The sequence below is a fragment of the Dasypus novemcinctus genome, chromosome 29, assembly GCF_030445035.2.
Source record: "Dasypus novemcinctus isolate mDasNov1 chromosome 29, mDasNov1.1.hap2, whole genome shotgun sequence".
Taxonomy (NCBI): Eukaryota; Metazoa; Chordata; class Mammalia; order Cingulata; family Dasypodidae; genus Dasypus; species Dasypus novemcinctus.
This window is the reverse complement of record NC_080701.1, coordinates 28727629-28746844: the sequence shown is the minus strand read 5'-3', so window position 1 is coordinate 28746844 and position 19216 is coordinate 28727629. Positions and strand designations below refer to the sequence as shown.

General features: G+C 41.0%; 1 protein-coding gene across 2 annotated transcripts in view; it reads left to right on the top strand.

Moving 5' to 3' along the window:
* The window catches only part of LOC101444633 (arylamine N-acetyltransferase 1-like), a 40759-nt gene extending 22315 nt beyond the window's left edge, over positions 1 to 18444 (top strand). The window contains exons 2-4 of one of the 2 annotated variants that reach the window (XM_071212694.1): positions 363 to 1429; positions 7614 to 9213; positions 16033 to 18444. In XM_071212694.1, the coding sequence (XP_071068795.1) occupies positions 16039 to 16911 (873 nt within the window). In that variant the 5' untranslated portion in view covers positions 363 to 1429; positions 7614 to 9213; positions 16033 to 16038 and the 3' untranslated portion in view covers positions 16912 to 18444. The remainder of the gene's footprint in view (positions 1 to 362; positions 1430 to 7613; positions 9214 to 16032) is intronic. The other variant, XM_012518539.4, reaches the window with a different exon arrangement.
* The last annotated feature ends 772 nt before the right edge of the window (positions 18445 to 19216 follow it).

Here is a 19216-nt window from a genome sequence, read left to right as displayed (position 1 = left end):
ACCATGCCTAATCTGAAAAGCCAACAGCCTAGCTTTCAAAGGAGAGGACTCTCTATTTAGAGTTAGACAGTGTCTGAGGTGATTTCCTTTCTCAAGCACCACACTCCACAGTGCCTGATACATATAATGTGCCCCATAAATTGCTGATTGGAAGACTGACTGAATAAATATAGTGTAGAGTAGTATGGAATAAGAAAATCCCTCCTGATGTTGCCATATATGTAAGTATCAGGGTGTCCAAAAGTCTTAATGCAGTTTTAACATTTAATAATTTTAGAACTATAAATGCTACAAATTTGCAAAGTTCAGTCAAATGGTCAACTATTCCTGTTTGTTTCTTTGTTCACTTATTTATTTAACAGGTAAAAAGAGCTTTATTCAAGGATTACTGCAGCAAGGAAGAGAAGTTCAAATTCAACGTTATCCAAACAAAAGGCAGTAAGGTTTTTTTAAAATATATTTTTATTACAGAAGTTGTGACTTACACAACAATCATGCACACCACACCGTTATGGGTCATTTCTTCCAGATTATGAGATAATATCATCAGACTATTAACACTATCTTCTGTAGTGTACATTAGCCATATTTTTTCCATACCCCCCTATTATTAACACAGTACACCTGTATTCCTTTTTATTTTATAATTATGCAGTTTTTTGAATTTTGAAGAATTAATTTTTAAATTAATTTTTGTCCCTTTGATTGAAAATGGCAAACACTGACCAACCAAAACATTGAAATGAAAAACATATTCCTGAAAATTCATGAAATTAAATAAGTGTTAAGTAAACGGGATAATAAAAGCTTCGAATGATTCTTCTGTACACTTCTGATGTTATAAAGCTTAAAACTGGTTTGAGACTTTTGGGACACCTTGGATGCTTCAGAGTAAAAAGTAAGATATATTTTGTGGCATAAGGATATACAACATAAACCAGTGTATCTTAAGCAGATTGACTTAGTTGTTTGTAGTTTTGGGTTACTGAATTTCATGGGGTTCACTTTTCTATGATTGCAGTAACAAATTACCACAAATCCAGTAGTTTAAAACATCACACATTTATTCTCTTACGTTTCTGGAGTCCAGAAGTCCAAAACCAGTCTAGCTAATGGTTTATTGATTTACTGACCTAAAAAAAAAATTTTTTTTCATTTCATTTACGTTGATTCATTTTTGTTGTTGTTTTTAACTCCCCTCACGGCCTGTGGACTGCTGCTCACTGAGACCATGGGCCCTCCACACTTTCTCAATGAATAAATTTGAATACCTGAGGCTCTGGAACTACATTTCCCAGAGTTCCCTGGGCGGAGAGTAAACCGTGTTCCGGGGCGGGAGGCTGTGCAAACCGATACAGGCCGGTCCCGGAACCCTGGAGGCTGAAGATTGCGCTCTGCCTGGTTGCTGGCTGCTGACCCAGTGGAGCTGGTAAGTGCAATGCACTGCTCTTTGAATTTGGGGACACATCCTATCCCTAGCATGTGTCCAGGGAGACTCTAGATATCTCTAGTTGTTTCTTTAGTCTGTTGTAATCAATTACCCCAAACTTGTGTCTTAAAAGAGTTAGTCTTCTTTCTGTTCTGGATTCAGAAAGTCCAGAAGGTTCTTGGGCTACAGTCAAGGTTGGACGGGGCCGTGGCCTTAGGGAAGGATGCTTTCCTTTTCCAGCTCCTAGGTCTTTTGCTGGGGTCCCTTCCTCCAGTTTTGAAGCCTGCCGTGAAGCTTGTGGCTTCAGTGATCTCATTACCTTCCCCTGTAGGCACATTTCCCTTGCCTCCCACTTAAAGACACTTGTAATTACCTTTAGAGCCTAATCAGATCATCTAAAATAATCTGCTATGGCAAAACCCTTAATTTGATCAGAGCTGCCAAATCCAGTTTGCCCATGTCGAGTTTGCAGGCTCCAGCACTTTATTTGGGACACCAAAGTTTTGCTGCAAAAGTTTTGAAGCCAGGATGGAAGAAGCTTCAGAGTTTTGGGATGGCATTCGATTTTTACAGAAAGGAAAAGGCAGTTAGCTTGACTCCTGTTGATTGGATGAGCGTTTCCTATTTACAGGGTCAGGTTTAGGGCAGGTGGGCTTTTATTTTGTATTCTGTCCAAGGGGATGAACTAGGGGCCATCTGGGTCAGTTGCCTTGGTGGGAATTTCAAATTTCAGAAGATGAAAGAGTGAAACTCAAGAGGGCATGTTTTTGTTTGTTGTTTTGACTTTGAGGGGCCTCCATGGCTGGCTTTATACAATTTTCTCACCAGGACAATGACATTCACAGTTTCCAGGGACTAGGACAGGGATTTTTTTGAGGGTCATTATTCAGCCTACGGTGATACCCCGCCTCTCCTGCCTTTCAAGTCCAAGGTTGTTTCAGTGTTCGGCTGAAGCATATTTAATCCTAATGCTGTAACATTAGTTACATACACAGTGGTGCTGAAGATAGCAGACCTTGGATGCAAAGTGTCTGGGTTGGAGTCACTTTGCATCCAAGTGTCACCTGTGAGAATGTGGGCCACTCCTTAGCTTCTCTGAGACTCAGTTTCTCCATCAGTGAAATGGAGCTAACAATAGTGCCTACTTCATAGAGTTGTTGTGAGGATGCAAATGCATTACCAAGTGCAGCTGCGGTTTTAAGGGAACCTCCTGTCCTGGATTCCTTCTTGGATTATTGTAACAATGATGTCTACCTTCCTCTGTCCCCAACCAGGTGTGCTCCCAAGGGTCCAGTTAGTCAGTCATCCAGGCAGCAAGTTCATTACAATTCTTGCACTTCTTCTATTCGTGGATCAGAAAACTCCTAATGCTCAGGAAAGTCCAAAGTAAGAACTGTGTTGTCTGCAATGCCTCGGGGAATTCCTGGGGTGAATTTTATCACCTTGGTAGCAGGCTTAATGTGTTTAGAGGAAGAAGCCGGTCCAGGAGCCAGAAAAAGAAGGAAAAAAAACTCATAGGGAAAGAAAAGCCACTTATCATCACTTATTTTTCTTAAATATAATTAACGTTATTTTAAAAGAGATTTTCGATTATAGAAAGGTTACATCAAAAGTATAAGGGATTCCCATATACTGCATCTCCTCCCACTCCCACATCTTCCTCTCTTAACATCTTAGAATGGTGTGGTACATTTGTTAACGACTGATGAATAAATACTGAAGCATTGCGACTAACAAAGGTCTATAGTTTACATTGTGGATTACACTTAATTCCAGTACCTTAAAAATGTCCTATGTTCCACCTGTTTTCCCTCCTCTCCCCTCAGAACCTCTGGTAACCACTATCTTTATATCAATGTTACATGTTCTTCCTTTACTACAATATTAGTAAGTTTACTTTGTCCACGGTTGCATTTGTCCCTTATGTTTGTTCATTCCTCAACTTTGAGGATCTTGGGATGGTGATGCCTGCTCTGCCTCACATTAAGAGGGGACTTCAGTCTTATAGGGCGGATGGAAGGGATTGTTTTGCTTGCTGTTGTAGATATTCTGTGTTTTGGAATGGGAGTTGTCCATTATCACCATTTTCTTAGTTGTCCTGGATGAGTCCAATGAACTGGAGAGCAGCTGTTGGAACTGTACTGAGATTCAGGGCTCAACCCGCATATAAAGAGACCAAAGATTTAAGTCGCTGAGACACACATCACGTGCAGGGAAATTATAAGTGAGTCTAACTCTGTTAAATTGGGGAAATAGGTTGTTATATAGTCCAAGGTAGGGTGCTGATTTCAGGGGATTGTGTGCCTTGCAGTAGCGTCCAGATGGCTCTAGAGCCCCCAGGAGCACCCCTATTTGAGGCGTTGTTCACAGTGGCAGTTAGTGAGATCTGCCTGAGACGTGCATAAGGGTAACCTCTGGAATGCCCTCCTGAGGCATTTTGAAATCTCTTAGCCATAAAAACTCTTCTGTATTTGATGTTTCCCACTTTCGGTCAGGGTCTTTTTCCAAATGCATTGCTGGCTGGTGCTTGGTATTAATCCCCGGATGCCAGGGAGACTCATCCCTTGGGGAGTCCTGTTCCATGCTGGAGGAAGTACATTTATTTGCTGAGTTTGAGTTAGAGAGAGGCCACCTTTGAGTAGCAAATAGGTTTTCAGGCAGTAACTCTTAAGCAATAGTTATTATTAGGCTAAGTTTCAGTTTTACAAGAATAAGGTTCATACATAGTTACATGCATTAATATTGAGGGCTTGGCATATTGGTCTGTTTTATTTTATTAGGCACAGCCTGTGTGCTTGAGAGGTTTGAGAACGTAGCAGTATTCCCCGAGATTGGAGTTTAATATTTTGTTGTTTATTGTGTAGGTCTCTACCCACTGACATAACACCCTGTGATAAGATGAGCACATTCATATTCCATAGAAGCATGCCCCAGGCCACCCTTTCCCACATATCCCCCTATCAACACCACCATACGCCAGTGCTCATCTTCTGCCATAGTCACAAGAACTTTCCCATAATTGTATTTTCAACCGCAGACCTCCATTTCCTCCGAGTTCACCTGTCCTTCCCCCAGTTCCATGGACAATCCAACCCACCTTGACATCCGTGCTCACCCTCACACTCCAGCACAGTCAACCCCACTCACATCCCTGCACCATCATTACTCCCATCCCATGCAAAACCACCCCTTCCACCTTATCGTTGGTTCTGTCCAGATTGAGCAGCTGCTCACCACTCTCTACTCCCTTTCTGTCTCCTGGCAGCCTAACTTTCAGACTATCTCTGTGAATCTGCCCAATATGCTTAGGTCTTACCAGTTAGCTCAAGAAAGTCCTTTACTAACTGACTAACTTTACTCAATGTAAGGTCTTTGAGATTCATCCTTGTTGTTGTGTGTGTCGTTACTTAATTCCTTCTTACATCTGAGTAATAGTCTATTGTATGTATATACCCATTTGTTTATCCATTCATCTGTTGGTGGACACTGGAGTTGCTTCCAGCTTTTGGCAATTGTGAATAATGCCACTGTGAACATTGGTGTGTATATCTGTTTGTGTCCCTGTTTTCAACTCGTCTGGGTATATACATAGTAATGGGATTGCTGTATCATATGACAAATCTGTAGTTAGCCTCCTGAGTAATTGCCAAACCATCTTTCACAGTAACTGCAACATTTTACATTCCCACCAGCAGTGAATGAGGGTTCCCAATCCTCCACAGCCTCTCCAACACTTACAGTTTTCTGTTTTTTTAATAGCAGCTAGTCTAGTAGGTGTAAGATAATATCTCATTGTACTTTTTGCATTTGCCTAAAAACTAGTGAAATTGAGCATTTTTGCGTGCACTTTTTAGCCATTTGTATTTCCTCTTTGGAAAAGTGTCTATTGATTTTTGCATGTTGATCTTATATCCTGCCACGTTACTGAAGTAGTATATCAGCTCTAGAAGGTTTGTTGTAGATTTTTTCAGGGCTTTCTACATATAGGATCATGCCATCTGCAAATAGTGAAAGTTTTATTTCTTCCTTTCCAATTTGGATTCATTTTATTTCTTTTTCTTGTGGTGTTTTTATGTGGCTTTGGTATTAGGGTGATGTTGGCATTATAGAGTGGGTTAGGTAATGTTCCCTCTACTTCTATTTTTGGAAGATTTTAAGCAGGATTGGTATTAGTTCTTTCTGGAATGATTGGGAGAATTTACCCATAAAGCCATCTGGTCCTGGGCTTTTCTTGGTTAGATGGTTTTTGTTTACTAATTCAATCTCACTACTTGTGATTGGTCTGTTGAGTTCTTCTATTTCTTTTTCTGTCTGTAGATTGCTTGTGTGTGTCTAGAAATTTATCCATTTTATCTAAGCTATCCTCTTATGATACTCTTTATTTCTGTGGGATCGGTGGTGATATCCCTGTCTCATTTTTCTTTTATTTATTTGTGTCTTCTTTCTTTTCTTTTTCTGTCAGTCTAGCTAAAGGCTTGGCATTTTATTAATCATCTCAAGAAACAACTTTGGGTTGTGTTAATTCTTTCAAGTGATTTTTTATTCTCAATTTTATTTAGTTCTGCTATAATCTTTGTTATTTCCTTCTTTCTGCTTGCTTTAGTATTACTTGATTGTTTCTAGTTCCTCCAGATGTACAGTTAGGTCTTTGATTTTAGTTCTTTCTTTTTAAATATATTTATGGCTATAAATTTCCCTCAGCACTGCTTTTGCTGCATCCAATAAGTTTTGACAGGTTGTGTTATCATTTTCATTTGTTTTAAGGTAGTTACTGATTTATTTTGCAATTTCCTCTTTGACCCACCAATTTTTAAAGAATGTGTTGTTTAACTTCCATGTATTTGTGCCCATTCTGGGTCTCTGCCCCGCCCCCCCCTTTTTAAATTTCTCTCCCCTCCCACCCTCCCACCCCAGTTGTCATTTCTCTGTGTTCATTCACTGTGTATTCTTCTGTGTCCGCTTCTATTCTTGTCAGCAGCACCGGGAACCTGTTTCTCTTTTTGTTGCTTCATCTTGCTGTATCAGCTCTCCATGTGTACGGCGCCACTGCTGGGCAGGCTGGACTTTCTTTCTCAGTGGGCAGCTCTCTCCATGGGGTACACTCCTTGCACATGGGGCTCCCCTACACGGGGGACACCGTTGTGTGACAGGGCACTCCTTGCACACATCAGCACTGCATGTAGGCCCGCTCCACACAGGTCAAGGAGGCCCTGGGTTTGAACCCAGGACCTTCCATGTGGTAGGCAGACACTGTATCCATTGAGCCAAGTCGGCTTCCCTCTGCCCCCTTCTCTTGCTGTCAGAGCAATTACTTCATATAATTTCAGTCTTTCTAAATTCATTGAGACTTATTGAAGAAGAAGTATATCCTGCTGTATGTGGGTGTAATGTTCTGTCTGTGTCTATTAGGTCTAGTTCCTCTAACATATTATTCAAGGTCTCTTTATTAACCTTCTGTCTAATGGTGATAATAGTGTATTATAGTGCCCCTACTATGATTGTAGAGGCATCTGTTTTTCCTCTTAGTTTTGCCATTGTCTCATGTATTTTCAGGCACCCTTATTAGGTGCATAAATATTCATGATTGTTCTTTTTTTCTTGATGGATTACCCCTTTTATTAATATACAGTGTCCTTCTTTGTCTCTTACAGTAGTTTTGCATTTAAAGTCTATTTGTTAGATACTAATGTAGCTACTCCTGCCCTTTTTTGGTTATTGTTAGCATATAAAATCATTTTCCCAACCTTTTACCTGCAACTTCCTTGTGTCTCTGGGTCTAAGGTGAGTTTCTTGTAGACAGCATATAGATGGGTCATATTTCCTTATCCATTCTGCCAATCTGTGTTTTATTGATTGGAGAGTTTAATCCATTAACATTCAGTGTTATTACTGTCAAGGCAGTACTTGCATTAACCATTTTTTCTTTAGATTTATTATATTTGTCATATTTTGTTTTTATTTCTTTTTATCCTCTTAGGTACTCTTATTAATGATCTTTTCTACACTCTCCTCCAACCCTCTGTCTCCTGTTTTTTCCCTTTCAACCTGCAGAACTCCCTTTACTTTTTCTTTTTTAGTCTCCCACCTCCCCCTTCCCCCCTGCTGTTTCTGCTGTGTCCATTCACTGTGTGACCTTCTATAACTATTTCTCTTTTTGTCTTCTCTTCTTGTCTTTCTCCTCTAGGATTCACCAGGATTCAATTCTGGGCACCTCTGATGTGGAGAGAGGTTCCCTGTCACTTGCACCGCCTCAGTTCCTGGTCTCTGCTGTGCTTCACCTTGACTCTCCCCTTCGCCTCTCCTTTGTTGCATCATCATCTTGCTGTATGACTCACTTGCATGGGCACTGGCTCTCCATGCAGGCACTCAGTTTGCTGCTTGGGCACTTGGCTTGCCATGTGGGCCCTCAGCTCACCATGCAGGCACTGGCTGGCTGCACAGGCACTCTTTGTCTTCTTCTTTTTCACCAGGAGGCCCCAGGGATCAAACCCGGGTCCTCCCATATGGCAGGCATAGGCCTTATCACTTGAGCCCCATCCGCTTCCCCCTTTACTATTTCTTGATGGATAGGTCTCTTGTTGACAAATTCTCTCAGTATCTGTTTATCTGTGAATATTTTGAACTCTCCCTCATTATTGATTGCCAGCTTTAATGAATACAGAATTGTTGGCTGGCAATTTTTTAAGAGTGAAAAATCATACTAAATAAAAAGAAGTAAGTATAAAACGGTGAGGAAAAAAAAAAAAGAAACAGGAAAAAGTGAAACAAAATAAAAAACTAGAAAAATGTGACAAGAGTAAAGAAAATGAAGACCAAACAAGAGAAGGCGGAACCAAAGAAAAGAAAGAGAAGACGGAAAAATGAAAGAAAGAAAGAAAATAAGGAGAAAAAAAAATTTTTTTTTTTTAACTAATAGAAAAAAAAGGCCTTCCTCTCAGGTCACCAGCAGCCCTCCCAGGCTGCCAGTGCTCACCAGTCACTCGCCCTGCGGCCTCGCCTCCACAGGTGAGGTACCGGATGTAGAGAAAAAATTAAATAACTTTTTAAAAAAGACTGTCAAAAATTAAAGGAAATAAATGAAACACCTCGGTCTAAGCTTCCTTGGCGAGGCTGCTCGGCCCGCCCCCCTCCCCGGGGAGCCCGCGCGGCCCCGACAGCCGGCTGGGTCCCTCTCTGGCTCCTCCTCTTCCGGCCCGGGCACCCGAGGGCTCGCACGCTGCCCCTCACGTCGCCCCTTTCTCTCCGGTCGTTCGGGCGTCTGACCGCTTGCCGGCTGCCTCTCCCTGCCCCCCTCTCACCCGAGCTGCGGGGTGCCTGTCCGCCCACCCCCTGACCGAGGCGGATCCTCTCTCCCAGGGCGGGTGGTCGTGGCAGCTCACCTGATCCCCGGAGCCCCAGCGCGCAGGCTCGTGTCTCCTTCTCCTGGGATCTGGCGGAAATCCTGTCCCGTCGCCCTCTCTCCCCTCCCCACTACCCCTCTCTCCCCCTGACCAGCTGGGTGCCGTTCCCCCACCCCTGTTTTCTCCACAGGCCCCGACCTCGAGCGCCTCCTGGGCACCGGGACGCACCCCTGGTCGCCCGGTGGCTTTCCTCGCTCCGGAGCCGGCTGGGCGCTGGTGTTCCAGCCAAATCACTCCCCCGACTTCCTGCTCCCTCTCAGCGGGCTGTGCCCTGGCTTGCCTGCCCGCTCTCCCCCGGCTTCCCTCACCCCTGAACAACTGGGTCCCCCCTCTCTAGCTGCCCTCTCCATTGCCCCTGCGGCCCTGCAGCTTCCCTTCTACCAGGTAAACCTGCCTACCTTCCCCCCATTTCTGGAGGAGGAGTGCAGCCTGCCACTCTCCCTCCGCCATCTTGGATCTCCTTTATTGTCACTTAAAATTCTTCAATTCAGTAATTCCAGAAATCCAGGCAGTGGGGGCAGAAGACTATCTTAGTCCAAAACTGTTCTTGTGCTGCTTGTAGACTAACATGTGAGAGCAGCGCCTCAGCATTCTCACAGGTGGGCTACCTCTGTGTGAACCTGCTTTTAACTCTTCTGTCTTGGGCTCTTGCTTAGGATTTCAGGAGGGGAAAAAAAGACTTTCTTTAGCCAAAAAAATAGTTGAAAGCCAGTACTGTAGATGACAAAGACCTAGAGACTGAGAACTGGACAAGGAGTTCCACATGTCAACCTGCTCTCCAGGGGCACATCCAAGAAGGTGGTTTGTAATTGAATTAGCATGGCACTTAGCAATAAATCACAAGATTCAGTCCAACGGTTAAATGTTGACCATTCAGTCTAAGAGAAGAAATAACCCAATGGAGTTACTACAGCTAAGAGATTTAAAATGTGGAGTCGGGAGGCCATTCAGGAACTTCCTTTTATGTTGGTCTCAGCCATGAGTCACAAACTGCCAAGGTATGCCAAACCCAAAGCAAACATTTTTCTAAGTACATCTGGACTCCATGAAGCAGCAAAAAGATAACGATCAGTAAACTGTCTGACTTGAAGGACACTTGGAAATTCCCACACATCCACCAATCATAATTATTTATAAACAATTTTTGTAGTCTTCTTTAAAAATCCTGGCTTGAAAGCCCCAAGACGGGACACAGTATGGGCTGCTATCTGAATGTGTGCCCCCGAATTGCAATTATAAGACTCCAGATAAATGCTCATGTTCCTTTGCAGCTCTGTTTGTTATTTTTCAGTCGATAAACCAAAGGACAGGTATACTCTTTTATCTACAGAAAGTGGCAAGTCTTGCCTAACAGTCAAAGCTCTCTGGATTCTGCCAAATTCTATGTATCCTCCCTTTCTTTCACACCATTTATATTGGTCATTGTTCTCTAGAAAAACAGAATGAACAGGATATGTGTGTGTGTGCGTAGATAGATTTTTAAGGAATTGCCTCACGTGATGGTGGGGGCTTATTATTCCAAAATCCATAGGTGAGCAGACTGAAAACTCAGACAAGAGGTGATTTTTTCTTCTCCAAGAAACCTTAGTATTTTTCTCTTAAAGTCTTCAGCTGATTGTCTGAGGCCCACCCACATCTTTACTTAAAGTCTGCTGACTGTAGATGCTCATCACATCTATAAAGTACCTCCACAGTAACATCATGACTCATTTTTGCCAAACACCTGAGCACCATAGCAGAACTTAGGTGACACATAAAATTCACCATCACGCCACTCTTACAGATCAACCACCCACTGTCTTAGTGAGTTGCCCCAAAAACAGACCCTGCCACCAGCATTGATGTGCAAGTTATTTCTTAGAGAAGTGCTCCTAGAGATACCTATAGGAGACTAGGGGAAGGGGGACGGGAAAGGGGAAGAAGCCAAGCCAGTAGGAGATTCAGGCAGATCCCCCAGCTTCAGCTACAGCCTGGCTATGAATTACAGCTCAGAGTTTGCCCAGACTCACATCAGAATCCAGGCCAGGGGCCCAGAGAATTGATAAAAGTGACCTGAAAGGGTCTGGGTGGCACATAGCGCTATCTCCCCTGCCAGCCACATTCTCAAATCCCTCCCGACCCCGTGTGCCCTCCTAGTTGCCCTGAATACGAGGTGTCCTCTTGTACTTCTACTGAAGGCCCTAGGTCCAGTGGGTTGACTTCAGGTCACCAGGGAGTTCACTCTCCAGATCTTTGCAGGCTTTTCAGGCCTACCTATTTCATTAGGCCTGGATGATTCCTGTGTTTACATTCCAGTAGCTTAACTAGTATATGTTCCAATATTGAACAGGTTGGATCCAATTTTCCGGGAATCTGGTGTCTCCCCATCTTCAGATTTAATTTCTGCTTCCAGCCTAGGAGTGCATTTGGTTATCTTATCCTTTCTTGAGATACATTTAGCATTGAGTTCAAATACTGGCTAGCTATGTCATCTTCATGCCAGGCATCACTGATCCCTTCAGCGCCTTTTTCGTTTGATTATATCACATACACAACCACATTATGATTTACATAATCATAATCTTGACCTAGTTTTAGTGCATAATGAAAGATATGGCCTGGTGCCTTTGAAGTCAGGAATATCTGACTTTAAATACTAAATAAATTGGTAATCTTGGAAAGGATTTAACTCTTAGAAGTTCCTGTTTCCTCATCTTAATATCAGTTACTCTTACTTACATTAGAGGTTAAAAATGATAGGTATAAAATTCTTTACATTGCAGGTGGCAAATAAGTATTCAATAATTGGTACTTTTTATTATATCCAGTCTTTTGTTTACACTTGAATCCTATTCCCAAGTAAATTGTCACATCTTTGGGGGAAAACTAATAAATATAGAAAAAAAATTAATGCAATAAAAATAACTGTTTTTAGCAGTGAGGGGAACATGAAGGAAAAAACACAAGCAAAAAGAATGTTAGCTCTATTAAAATGCAAAAAAAGATGACATAAATACATGAAAATATTGATGATTGTTATTCCAGAGTAATGAGATTAAGGAAATTTTTTTCTCTTTATATAGTTCTGAGTTTTCCCAATGTATCATAAAGAGCTTCAGGTAAATGTTTCTGTAGCAAAGACATATTATCTAAAAAAAATTCTCCAATCAGAAAAAAGATTATGAATAAATATTAAGACAGAGTCAACTTCCAGTGACATATTTTTGCTTAACTGTTTCCATTTAACTTCATATTTCTCTTTACAGATGAAGGCAAATGATTACTTTGCTACCTGTAATTCTCATAATTTTTCTAAGCTTGTAATGTATTAAATGGATCAATGCTCACAAGCAGACCTTTGCCATGGTCCCTTTTTTTCCTTAGTGTTTCAATTTGATTGCCTTTTCTTTGGCCAATGAAGAGATAATGATTCCTGATAGCTTATAGTTGTATCCATAAAGTTTTCTCAGGTTTGAGATTTTCTTTATATACATATTATCCTTATGTTTAAGTGACATCATATAATAAAAACTACCATCGAGAATATTATTTGGAAATCACACTTTCCTTCAAAACTTTGTAGACCTGGTTATATTGACTTTTGGCTTTGGATATTTCTGTGGGGCATTCAGTTGCCAACCTGATACTTTCTCCCTTACACAGTATTTGTTTTTTCTTCCTAGATGCCTGAGTTTACCAGAATCTTTTGTCAAACATGTTCAATCAAATTTCCTTAGACTTGATCTCAATTTCAGATTCAACTTTTGCTTCATTTCAGGAAAATTTCCTTGTCATTTCTTTGTGTACATTTTCTTTTGTGCTTGTTAAGTTCTCTTCTTCAGAAGCACCAACTGTCTTGATGTTGGATTGTCTTTGACTGTTTTCTATATCTATTGGCTTCTCTCTATTTTAATGGCTTTCAGTTTTCCATGAGTGTTTGATATGAGTGTCAAACTATTAATATTTACTGTATATTATTATATACGTTATATATAATAAATATTATATATAATATTTACAGTAATTTAATATTATACTGTATATACTTTCTTCCTTGCTATATATAATTATTTATTTGCTCTGTTTATTCCTTGGGTCTGAAATCTTTCTTTCCATAGCTTGTATTATTTGACCTTCTTGTTATTGTACCTCTTTTGTTAATGAGTCCATTTTCAATATTATGTACCTCCAAGTACTTGTAAAGAATCTCTTTCTATTGTTCAGATTATTTTTCTTCTTGAATTGTCCAAAGTCCAGGTTTCATCATTGGTGGGCTGGATTTTTATCTTGTTCTCTTGGATGGGAAGTCATTTCCTGTTTCTTTGTACATCTTAGAATATCAGAGTACCTTGTGATATTTTAAAATGTTAACCCTGAACTCTCTGTTCTTTAAGTTTAGTTCAGGTAGTGATGTGACGGGATTTTCCCCAGTGCCAGGAACTAACAAAAACAAACCAACCAATGTGTAAAAACACCTTAAGAAATGATAAGATTTTCCTACAGGGTTTGCTGAGATGATTAAGTGAACATATGCAAATAAGAACAATCCACTCAAAGAAAGCACTAAACAAAGTAATTATTACTACAGGTAATTATATACAGGCTCTGTATTTTCTGAGCCTGTCTTTTCCTGAGCTTGTGCTTGCCTTGTGCATGGCCTTAGGATTTCCTGCATTTACAGGAACCCCAGTGACCCACCTACTAACTTTGTAGTAGACGTTCCCCTCCTGTGTGCTCTACTGTGTATCTTAAAGCTGGTAATTCTCTGCTTGGGGCCCCTTGGATTTAATTGTTTATACTGCTGTAACTGTCCCATAAACTGCTTCTGCTCTCAGGGCAAGTTCTGGGTGGAAAGCCAGAAACAGGTGTCCTATTTTCAGCCTTTCGGGGCACCAACTTCTAGGCACCCTACTGTGCATATTGGGGTTCCTCAGCTCCCCCTGGAACAGAGCCCGGGATCCACAGTAGGAGCATAGGCCAGCCTCTCGCCACACTGGACGAGGGTCAAGGGAGGGGCAGCAAGGGCACCACGAGGTTCTCCTATTTTTTTTTTAAGGGCAGAGTTGCCATAGCATTTTATTATCTTTACAGAGACAACCACTAATGCTTTGATTGAAATACACTCACTCGGTGGTGATTCAGCATACAGGGCAAAGAGAAATATCTTTGGGAAAGGTAGAACATTAGCAGATATTACCGTTTGGTTAAAACAAAACTGAGCTGCTGCTGGTTAAAGGTTAGAGGACTTCTTAGCATGGCCCATTTTCACTCCAGCCTCCTGCAACTCAGTAGCGTTAAGAAGCCTTCAATTCACCTCACGCTACAGATGCCTGGCAGTGGGGTAGTTCTACTTGCAAGTCATCTTTCACCCCTAACACATCCATCCTCATGAGACTGGTTGTCCCAAGTGAAGGTTCAGAAAATACAGTCCGAGCTGGCAAAATTGGCTCCGGCAGCTTCTTAAGGGCCCTCTATTTCTCAGTTTGACTTCTGGCTTAAACCAGCTTAAGCAGCTTGAGCTTCCCAACATCACTAGCAGCTTCTCCTTTTGCTAAGGATAGTTGTTTTGTCTAGGCACTGGTTGTGGCCTCCAATGAACTACGCCTTGATACTCGTGGCCCTGCGGCATGGCCTTCAGCCTGTGACTTGCTCTCATCAGTAGAGTGCAGTTAAAGGGATGTGACCGTTTGGGCCTACATCGTAAGAAGGCCTGGCCTCTTCTGCTTTTGTGCTCTTCTGCTTTTGAACTCTGAGCTGTCATGTAAGAGGTTCCACTACCCTGCTGGAGAAGACCGCTTGGAGAAGCAACCCTGAAGAGCACTTGCAGAGATAGACAAGCCCGGCTGCCCCAGGGTCTTTGTCAACCTGTTGACTTCATGAGTGACACCAGCAGGACTAGCAAAAGAGCTCAGCCAAGCCCAGAACAGATTGGAGGATAGTGAGCAAAAAAGAGATGCTTTAAGTCACTAAGGTTTGGAGTGGTTTGTCAGCAACAGTTGACAGACAAAGCACTGACCATCCATAAGATGCCTTTTTTTTTTTTCCTAAATAAAAGACAATTACTTGAGGGACGTAGATGTGACTCAACTGATAGAGCATCCGTCTACCATATGGGGGGTCCAGGGTTCAAACCCAGGGCCTCCTGACCCATGTGGTGAGCTGGCCCATGCTCAGTGCTGATGCGCGCAAGGAGTGCCCTGCCACACAGGGGTGTCCCCCATGTAGGGGAGCCCCACGTGCGAGGAGTGTGCCCATCAAGAAGAGCTGCCTCATGTGAAAAAAGCACAGCCTGCCTAGGAGTGGTGCCACACACACAGAGAGCTGATGCAGCAAGATGATGCAACAAAAAAAGACACACATTCCTGGTGCTGCATGACAAGAATACAGGTGGACACAGACGAACACACAGGAAATGGACACAGAGAGCAGACAAGGGGGGGAGGGGAGAGAAATAAATGAAATAAAAATAAATCTGAAAAAAAAAACAATTACTCGATTGGAAAAAAAATGTGACAAAGGTTTTCCCACCACACCCTTTTCCTACAGTTTTTGTAAATTTGTTGTTTCTTTATTTCACTCTTCCCAATGTCTGCAACCCTTTAACTGTTTCTAGAGCTTTGAAGGATCTGGCCCTGACAGGTGTTGCTTGTTGTTCAAAGATTTGACCGGGGAACAGAACCCTGGACGGTCTCATGCTGCCATCTTAATCAGTTGCAGTGCCCCTCTGCTCTGAAGTCCATTCACTTCTGTTTTATGATTTTTCATGATTCTTCACAATTTATGGTCCACCAAGACTTATCTCTTCTTGTTTTCAATGCCTTGAACTCTACTGTGAATAGTTCTTCTCTTTATATCAAGAACTAGTTTAAAAACCTATTTTATTTGATACCAGTTGGAATCTCCCTTTATTCGTAATAGGAAAGCCACATATAAACTGTTGATCATTTGGCTTTTCAATTGTTCTGTCATTTGATTTTCTGATGATTAAAAGATGGAAGAAATGATAATACTTTCCTAAAGGGTTACTGAGCTGATTAAGTGAACTTAATGCAAATAAAAACAGTTCATTCAAAGAAAGCACTAAACAAAATAATTATTACTACAGGTAATTATATTCATTGTTTACATTGAAATATTCAAAATACATTGTAGCTACAATTAACCTACTTAAGAAAATCCAAATGCAAAAGGAATACAATTTTCTTTTGTTCTGTTTTGCTTTAGGAGATCATGGATATTGAAGCGTATTTTGAAAGAATTGGTTATAAAAGCTCTAGAAAGAAATTGGATTTGGAAACGCTAAGTGACATCCTCCAGTGCCAGCTCCGAGCCGTTCCCTTCGAGAACCTCAACATCCATTGTGGGGAAGCAATGGAGTTGGGCTTAGAGGCCATTTATGACCAAGTTGTGAGGAAGAAGCGAGGAGGGTGGTGTCTTCAGGTCAATCATCTTCTGTACTGGGCTCTGACCACAATGGGTTTTGAGACCACAATTTTGGGAGGTTACGTTTACAACACTGTAACCAGTCAATACAGCAACAGGATGATTCACCTCCTGCTGCAGGTGACCACAGGTGGCAGAAAATACATCGTGGATGCAGGGTTTGGACGATCCTACCAGATATGGCAGCCGCTGGAGCTTATTTCTGAGAAAGATCAACCCCAGGTGCCTTGCATCTTCCGCTTGACGCAAGAGGGGGAATTCTGGTACCTGGATCAAATTAGAAGAGAGCAGTACATTCCAAACCAGGACTTCCTTAATTCTGATCTCCTGGAGAAAGATAAGTACCGAAAAATCTACTCCTTTACTCTTAAGCCTCGAACCATTGAAGATTTTGAGTCTGAGAATATCTTCCTTCAGACATCGCCAGCATCTGTGTTTACAAGCAAGTCCTTTTGTTCCTTGCAGACACCAGAAGGTGTCCACTGTTTAGTGGGTTTCACCCTCACCAAAAGAAGATTCAATTACAAGGAAAATACAGATCTGGTAGAGTTTAAGACTCTAAATGAGGAAGAAATAGAGGAAGTGCTGAGGAATCTCTTTAATATTTATTTAGAGAAAAAACTTGTCCCCAAACATGGTGACCGATTTTTTACCATTTAGAGTAAGGAGCAAAAAATACTCTTCAGTTCAGAAATAGACTCTCACTTTGGCCAATTGATTTTTCACAAGGCACCCATCCACTCAATTGGGAAATACTAGTCTCTTCAACAAATGGTGGTGGGAGAACTGAATATCCATATGCAAAAGAATGAAGGCAGACCCTTATCTCGTACCATATGAAAAAATTAACTCAAAATGGATCAATGACCTAAGTATAAGAACCAGGACTCCAAGAAGAAAATGTCAGGAAGAATCTTCAGGATCTTGTGCTACATGATGGTTTCTTAGACTTTATACCCAAAGCACAAGCAACAAAAGAAAAAATAAATGGGACCTCATCAAAATTAAAAGCTTTTTTTCATCAAAGAAATTTGCTATGAAAATGAAAAGACAACCTACTTGATGAGAGAAAATACTTGGAAACCTCATATCTGATAAGAGTTTAATTTCCAGAATATATAAAAAAATTCTACAACACAGCAATAAAAAAACAAACCAAATGAAAAATGGGCAAAAGACTTGAATAGACATTTCTCCAAAGAGGATATACAAATGGCTAAAAAGCACACAAAAAGATTGACTGTGCCAATTAAAAGCACCCACTAGAATGGCTACTTTAAAAAAAAAAAAAGGAATTACAAGGGCTGGAGAGGATGCAGAGATTAGGAACACTCATTCATCACAAGTGGGAATGTAAAATGGTACAGCTACTATTGAAGATAGTTTGGCAATTACTCAGAAAGCTAAGTATAGAAGTCCTATTTGCCCCAGCAATCCCTCTACTTGGAATACACCCAAAAGTATTGAATGCAGGGACTTGATCACATATTTGCACACTGATTCATAGTGGCATTATTCACAATAGCCAAATGATAGGAGCATTCCAGGGGTCCATCAACTGATAAATAAAATGTGGTATATATTTTCGATGGAATATTATTCAGCATAAAAAAGTAATGAAATCCTGATGCATGCAACAACATGGATGAACCTTGAGGACATTATGCTGAGTGAGATAATCCAGACACAAAGGGACAAATATTGTGCGACTGAAATGATACAAAATAATTAGAATAAGCAAACTCATAGAATCTAGAATTTAAGTTACCAGAGGCTGGGTTGGGAGTAGGGAATGGGAAATTATGCTTATTTTGTATAGAATTTCTATTTGAGTTGGTTGTAAAGTTTTGAAAATGGATGGTGGTGACGGTACACAACATTGAGAATATAACTAACAACACCAAATAATATATGTGAATGTGGTTAAAAGGGGAAATTTTAGGTTGTTTAATAAAGTTACTAGAATAAAAATTAAAAGCTAAAACATAGGACTGCAGAACACAGTACACCCTATTGTAAATGATGGATTGCAGTTAATAGTACAAATATAAAAATGACCATTATAGCAAATGTACCACACTAATGCAAGGTATTAATGGAGGTAGAGGGTGGAAATGTGAATGCTGTTATTTTTTACATGATTTTTCTGTAAATCTACCACTTTTCTAATTAAAAAAACTAAGTAAAAACATAGTTTTCTGTATTACTTTAATTTTGAAGCTTTTTATTATGGATAATTTCATACATAAACAAAAGCATATAAAATAGAATGGTAAACTCCTATGTATTCATTACCCATTTACCAGTCATAACTGACAGTCATATTTCATCTGCACCCCCAGATTTTTTTGAAGTCCTATATATTGAATCATTTTGCCCATAAAGAGTTCAGTATGTATTAGTAAATGATAACTTTTGAAAGAACAATACTTGTATAACTTCTCAAAATAATAGAGAAGGCATTTTAGAGATGACCTGAGGTTATCTTGTGAAACTGATTTATGCTAGAAAATCTTCGCTTCTGGCTGGCCATTAAATTCATAGAAAATGTTTACCCGTGGTTGGGTTTAAAATATTGAGGAAATCATTTCCATTCAGTTCAGTCAGCATTTATCTAATGTACTTCTTCTAAAAAAAGTTTATTTATTTACTTCCCCTTCCCCAACCTTGCTGTCTACTCTCTGTATCTGTTCATTGTGTCCTCTCTGTGTCTGCTTGTTCTAGGAGACATTGGGAACCAAATCCAGGACCTCCCATGTGGGAGGTAGGCACCCAGTAACTTGGGCCACATCCATCCCCTGCTTGTTGCGTCTCTCATCGTGTCTCCTCGGTGTGTCATCTCATTGCGTCAGCTTGACACGCCAGCCTGTTGCATCAGCTTGCTGTCTTGCTCATCTATAGGAGGCACTGGAAACTAAACCTAGGACCTCCCATGTGGGAGGGGGGTGCTCAACTGCTTGAGCCA